The 6,899-nt window shown below is 47.7% G+C and overlaps 1 protein-coding gene across 1 annotated transcript; it reads left to right on the top strand.

The window, feature by feature from the left end:
- The first annotated feature begins 1,674 nt into the window (after positions 1 to 1,674).
- On the top strand, positions 1,675 to 4,018 carry LOC115894914 (C-C motif chemokine 4-like). Its single transcript, XM_030924047.1, has 3 exons — positions 1,675 to 2,060; positions 2,606 to 2,720; positions 3,628 to 4,018. The coding sequence occupies exons 1-3, from the start codon at positions 1,985 to 1,987 to the stop codon at positions 3,713 to 3,715; spliced, it is 279 nt and encodes a 92-aa protein (XP_030779907.1). The 5' UTR covers positions 1,675 to 1,984; the 3' UTR covers positions 3,716 to 4,018.
- The last annotated feature ends 2,881 nt before the right edge of the window (positions 4,019 to 6,899 follow it).

Genomic DNA, 6,899 nt, shown 5'->3' with positions numbered 1-6,899 from the left:
GGAAGTCCTTTCCCCATTGCTTGTTTTTGTTAACTTTGTCAAAGATCGGATGGTTGCAGGTATGTAGCATTATTTCTGAGCTCTCTATTTTGTTCTATTGGTCTATGTGTCTGTTTTTGTACCAGTACCATGCTGTTTTGGTTACTGTAGCCCTGTAGTATAGTTTGAAGTCATGGCTCCCTCTTTTTACTCTTCTGCTTTCTTTCTCAGAGAATAGCAGGTAACAATGTGGGGTTAGGGGTGAGCAGGTGAGTTAGAGTAGTAGAGCTAAACGTAGATAGAGATATTGATCCAGTTATCTTAATTCCCTTCAACTGTCCAACTTTGCACACTCCTGTATGCAGGGCCTTTGTAAGCTTCACCTTCTGTACAGATGTTCAGCAACTGTCAAACCAGTCAGGGCTTAACATGAGCACAGACATTCCCCGTGGACTGGCTGGGACACACCCACATCCTTAGATTACACATTTTGTCTGTAACACAGATAAACTTATTACTAGGTATACAATTCTGTTTTGTTTTGTTTTGCTTTGCTTTGCTTTGTTTTTGAGACAGGGTCTCATTCTGTCATCCAAGCTGGAGTGCAGTGGCACAGTCACCACTTACTGCAGCCTGGACTTTCTTGGGCTCAGGTGATCCTCCCACCTCAGCCTCCTGAGCAGCTGGGAGTACAGGTGTGTATCACCACTCCCAGCCATTTTTTTTTTTTTTTTTTTTTTTTTTGTAGAGACAGGGTTTCACCATGTTGCCCAGGCTGGTCTCGAACTTCTGGGCTCAAGCAATCCACTTGCCTTGACCTCCTAAAATGCTGGGATTACAGGTGTGAGGCCCTACACCCAGCTCAATCCTGTTTTTATACTAGAAGAACATTCTCTGTCTGGGTCTTCCAAACTTGATTCTTACTGGTTTATTTGTCCTGTTCTTTTGTTGGTCCAAGAAAATATCCTGAAATCTTTATTTCTCCTCCGTTCCCTCCTTGTTCTAGGACAGACTGGCTCTATCCCTTTCCTGAATTAAGTCCGAATACAATTGGTCTCTGAGTGTGGAATAGCTCCTAGCAGTCTATCAGTCAACGGTTTCTCTTTGTGATCACACTCTATGTTCATTCTGGAGACTACAGCATGGAAAGAAAGTGGACTTTGGAGTCAGATGAATCTTGATTCAAATCTTGGCAGTGCCATTCATCAGCTCTGTGGCAGTGAGCACATCAATGGACAACTCTCGAATCCTCAATTGTCTTATCTGTCAAATGAGATTACACACCCCTGCTCAGGGTTATGGTAGGATTAGATATAATATGTGTAAGACAGCTTTCCCAGTGCCTGATACAAGGTAATTGTCCAATAAGAAGTTACAAATGTTCCTGAGTCACCCTCCTGGGTTCCTCTGCACATCCAATGCTGGACTCTTCATGCCCAAGGAAACATATGGGGCACAAAAGTCAGTGGCACTCAGCTCAGCAGAAGAAGGCACAGGAAGGGGATGGGGGAGTCCTGGCTCCCCCTTTGTCCTGGGGGCCAGGCTTGTGGCCATCCTGGAAAGACTGACATGAACCCTCCAGTATCTGGGGGTGCCAACCACCAAGAGCAGCACAGTTCTTGTCTACAAGCCACTTGTAGCAGGTGTGAACATTTCATCTTTCCTCTGGGGGTTGCAGCTCTCTCCCCAGTCTCGGTCGCTGCCTTTGGTTGTACCACTTCCCTTTTATTCTCGCCTGAACCTCCCTCATCTTTGCTCTATGATGACATCGCCCTGGGGAAGAGAAGCTGAGAGGAACTCCTCACTCAGCTAGCTTCAGGAGCCATGACATCATCTCTACCATGGAAATTCCACTCACTCTCCTGAGCCCCCACATTTGTCCCAGGCCTCACAGTCCTTATAAAGAGAGATTCCCAACTCAGTATCAGCACAGGACACAGCTGGGTTCCGAAGCTTCTGAGTTCTGTAGCCTCACCTCTGAGAAAACCTCTCTTCCACCAACACCATGAAGCTGTGCGTGACTGTCCTGTCTCTCCTCGTGCTAGTAGCTGCCTTCTGCTCTCCAGCACTCTCAGCACCAAGTAAGTCTACTTTCGCAGCTGCTATTTCCAGAGCCAAGGTGTAGGCAGAGTCTTTTATTCTAGCTGTGGGATCTGGGGATGGGACAAAAGGCAGCTAGGAAGATTGCCGCGAAGTCTGCTGCTAAATGTAGAGTCTAGTAGATATTCAATAACATTCAACTTCCTATTTTCTTAAGAATTAGCAACCAGCAGAGGAAAAGGATGGGCTGGAAGTCAGACTGTTGAATTGGCTCTGCCTCTAATTACTTGTTCAAGCAAGCCCTGTCCCTCTCTGTGCCTTGGTTTCCCCATCTGTCACATGAAGGGGGTGCGATGTGTTCTGAGACTGAATCCAGTTCCACCCTTCTAGATTTCTTTCTTGTTCTTCTCTGAAGATCCACTATTCAGAATAAGAGTCCTGCTCAGGTTAGGTGGGAATGGATACAAGGGACCTTCTTTGGGGTTCTGGTAACTCCACAGGGATGCTCAATGAAGACGCAAAATTAGAAGCCAAAACAAACAGCTCCCATGTGCAGTGTTGATCTCACCCTGGCCTTTCCTTTCAGTGGGCTCAGACCCTCCCACCGCCTGCTGCTTTTCTTACACCATGAGGAAGCTTCCTCGCAACTTTGTGGTAGATTACTACGAGACCAGCAGCCTCTGCTCCCAGCCAGCTGTGGTGTGAGTATCAACCTCTGGGCTGCTCTGGGAGGCAAGGGTGAGGGCTGGATTTTAAAAGGGGGCCTGTTTTGGGGAGGGGGTGATTGAGCAGTGGGGAGGCAGCTCTTAGGGCTGAAGGCTTCCCTGAGAGCAGTGAGGACACAGGTCATGAACTCACTTTGCAAGTGCTGAAGGCGGCTGAGTGGGAGCCGAGAGAGAAGGGGGTTCCTGGGGAGGAAGTTATCCAGAGGACAGGAAAGCAGGGGAAGTTGGACAGGTCCCATGAGACAGGGACCAATTTCTTTCTTTCTTTTTTTTTTTTTAAAACGGAGTCTTGCTCTGTCACCTGGGCTGGAGTGCAGTGGCCGGATCTCAGCTCACTGCAACCTCTGCCTCCCGGGTTTACGCCATTCTCCTGCCTCAGCCTCCTAAGTGACTGGGACTACAGGCGCCCGCCACCTCGCCCTGCTGATTTTTTGTATTTTTTAGTAGAGACAGGGTTTCACCATGTTAGCCAGGAAGGTCTCGATCTCCTGAACTCGTGATCCGCCCGTCTCGGCCTCCCAAAGTGCAGGGATTACAGGCTTGAGCCACCACGTCCGGCCGGGACCAATTTCCTAAACCGTGCTAGAAAGACATGTGGAAAAGTCACTGCCAGGCTGGCAGGGAATGGGGAGATCTAGTCATATTGATTGCAATGCCCATTGGTTCCTAATCTGGGCAACCCTTGGGGCCCACACCTAAATCCAGTGGGTGGAAATTACAGGGAGTCTGGTTCCAGCGCTGCCCCAGGAAGGATCCCATGCACCAGAGCTGCCCACATGGACCATGATCAGGCAAAGGAAGATGCCGACCACAGGCAAGGGATAAAGCCAGATGACCTCAAAGGTCTCATGGGATTCTCATCTGTCTGCTCCTTGTTCTACAGATTCCAGACCAAAAGAGGCAAGCAAGTCTGCGCTGACCCCAGTGAGACCTGGGTCCAAGAGTATGTGTATGACCTGGAACTGAACTGAGCTGCTCAGAGACAGGAAGTCTTCAGGGAAGGTCACCTGAGCCTGGATGCTTCTCCACGAGACGCATCTTCTCCACACTCAGGACTCCTCTCCGCAGTTCCTGTCCCTTCTCTTAATTTAATCTTTTTATGTGCTGTGTTATTGTATTAGGTGTTATTTCCATTATTTATATTTGTTTAGCCAAAGGATAGGTGTCCCCTATGGGGATGGTCCACCGTCACTGTTTCTCTGCTGTTGCAAATACATGGATAACACCATTAATTTCATGTGTTTTCATAATAAAACTTTAAAATAAAAAGCAGACAGTTTCTTTGTGATTTTAATTTGATTTGGGGGTAAAAGGAATTGCCTGGTACCATTGGGAGGGACAAGCTACAGTTTCCCAAAACAGTAAGAATGAGCAATTGCTGAGTTCTTAATATGAGCTCTGGGCTGAGCATTCTTCATACATGCTCTCACTGTGTGCTTTCAGTGAGGCTTTTCACACCCTTACGAAGTAGCGACTGTTGTCCCCAATTTCACAGTTAAGGAAACAGAGGCACAGAGAGGTGAAGTGACTTGTTGAGACTCGTAGGTCTGCTTGGGGAGTGTCATGAAAGAATGCCCCAAAAAAGGAGCTTATCATTTCAACATCTTGAGGGGAAGTTGTAAACAGGGGAAGCGGCACAGCAAAGGGGGAAGAAGAGTGAGAAAAGTGTCTTCATCATCTTATTATCAGCATAACATTGGGAAAGTCATCTTGCCTTATTAGACCTCAGTGTTCACACCTGTGAAATGCGGATAATATCAACCACTTCGAAGGGCTGTTTATAAGGTGATGTGTAAAGCACCCATCATAGGACCAGGCACCTGGAAGTTTCTCTCCTTTCCTCTCTGAGCTTCAGCCTTTTCAATTAAAATGGACCGAGCAATTATCAGGGTCATCATGAGGATTAGATTAGTTAGTTGAAAGATCAGCACTCTAAAACCCAAGCTACTGTGAAGTGTTGTCATGAAGACAGTAGGATGGAGGTCTGGTTTTGTTTGGAAGTATTGCAGGAGTAACCTAAAGCCACTTCTACTTAATTATCCTTCAATCAGAACTGCCTATTCCATGGGTCAGAGACAACACGGCTCCGAAACAGAATTACATGCACAATAAAGCCTGATCCTCAGGATATAGACTCGTAGTCTACTAAAGCTAAAAGGAAACTTTAGACCATCTGGTCCAACCCTCTCATTTTACGGAAACTGAGGGCCAAGGTCTGGGAAGTAACTTGCCACATGCCACTCAGCGAGTGCATAGCAGAGCAGGACCTTGGCCAGTGCCAGCTCCCAGGCTCGGGCCCTTTCCTGCACACCTTCCCTAGTGACACACCTCTGTGGTCCTCAAAAGGGAGACTGGTTGAGTAAGGACAAAGCAGAGACTACCTTGAAAATCATTTGAGTGTTCTTAGTCCTATGCAAAAGCAGAACTGGGGCCCTGTACTTCTCTGGGGAAAACAGACACAATTCCCTTTCTGTCCTGCCCTTAGTCACCTCCGTCATTCCAGAGTCCCAGTGGAAGCCTCCTTCAGATTCTGCTGGGACTGAGAGAAGGAGATTAGGAGGCAGAGCTCATCCAAAACAGGTGTGAGAAGAGGCTAGCAGCAAAGAATGTGCCTGGCCGTAGTTTCTGCCTTCATTTGCCTAGATCTGAGCTGTCTAATATGTTAGCCACTGGCAAAGTGGCTACTTACAGTTGCATTACATTTAATTAAAATGAAATAAAATTTAAAATTCAGTTTCTGAGTCACACTAGTCACATTTCAAATAGTCAGTAGCCCCACGTGGCTAGTTCCCATGTTGGACAGCATGGATTATGGACTTTCTGTCCTTCATCACAGAAAGTTCCGCTGGAGAGCACTCTCCTAGAATGTTCTCAGAGCCTAAAGAAAGTGAAGGGAGGAGCAGTTGGGATGGCCTGTAAGATTAGGGTGTGGATTTGAAGAAAAATACACAATTCTATTCTGAGGGGATGAGATGGGAGAGAGAATGGATGACCCAGACCAGAGACGAGGTATAGATCACTATGGTAGCTGAATAATGGTCCCCAAGACATCCACATCCTATTCCCCAGAACCTGTCAATGTCCCTTTTATAGCAAAATGGACTTTGGAGATATGATCAAGTTAAGAATCTTGAGATGAGTGGTTGCCTTAAATTACCTGATCAGGCCCTAAATGTAGTTGTAAGTGTCCTTATAAGAGGGAGGAAGAGAAAAATTTGGCAATAGAGGAGAAGGTAGCAATGTGACCAGAGAAGCAAGATGCTATGCTGCTGGCGTGGAAGATGGAGGAAGAGGCCAGGAGCCAAGAGGTGTTAGGATGCAGCTCTAGAAGCTGGAAAAGGCAAGGAAATGGTTCCCCTGCTAGAGCCTCCAGAGGGAGTGCGGCCCAGTGAAACTAGTTTCAGACTTCTCACCTCTGGAACTTTAAGAGAATAAATACATGGTTATAAGACGCTAAGTGTGTGGTAAGTTTTTTGCAGCAGCAGGAAACAAACACAACCACCAACTGATGCGTCACTGATAGTGACCCCCAATAGCTCAGTGTGGCCAGAAAGGGAGCATTCTAGAGGGTGAGCCAAACCTCCCTGCAGGAGGGACCCAGGGTGAAAGGGACACACCTCAAGATGAACTATAATGAGGAGAGGCATCCTAAGGGGAGATCTGCTTCAGCAACTGAGTTCTGGGGCTGAGGTTTGACCCAGGGTCCAAGACCCTTAGGAAGCATGCCTCTTCTTGAGACACCTAGGGCGCTCTGAGAGGTCCTGGATTCCTATCTGGGAGAGTCCATCCTCTCATCTGTCAGATGCAGCCCAGAGCAGAGCCATAACCTGTCTCTGGTTCATCGTTAGTGAGCAGGCAGTCTAGGGCCAGAATCCAGGTCTCCTCCCTCACGATGGAGTCCCTTTCCCACTGGTGCCTGCCCCTCAGCAAATGGGAAGGGAGGAGCTCAGCTCCGCAGAGGCAGGACCACCAGGGAAGACTGCAGGAGCCTGGGCAGCCTCATGAAGAAATGCTTCACCAGGAATTACAAACGGCAGCATGGAATCCTCGAAGTGGGGCAATGTGGGACTTCACCTGTTGCACAATATGAGACTGTTTTTTCCTTTCTCCTCTTTTCATACAACTTCCTTTTCTCACCCTGGGCCCAGAGATCTG

The sequence above is a fragment of the Rhinopithecus roxellana genome, chromosome 19 (genome assembly GCF_007565055.1).
Source record: "Rhinopithecus roxellana isolate Shanxi Qingling chromosome 19, ASM756505v1, whole genome shotgun sequence".
Classification (NCBI taxonomy): domain Eukaryota; kingdom Metazoa; phylum Chordata; class Mammalia; order Primates; family Cercopithecidae; genus Rhinopithecus; species Rhinopithecus roxellana.
This window is presented reverse-complemented; position numbering and strand designations above follow the sequence as displayed.

Coding starts and splice junctions, on each gene's coding strand:
- LOC115894914 (XM_030924047.1), top strand. CDS start 1,985: ATGAAGCTGTGCGTGACTGTCCTGTCTCTCCTCGTGCTAGTAGCTGCC. Junction 2,061..2,605: donor TCCAGCACTCTCAGCACCAA/GTAAGTCTACTT, acceptor CTTTCCTTTCAG/TGGGCTCAGACCCTCCCACC. Junction 2,721..3,627: donor TGCTCCCAGCCAGCTGTGGT/GTGAGTATCAAC, acceptor CTTGTTCTACAG/ATTCCAGACCAAAAGAGGCA.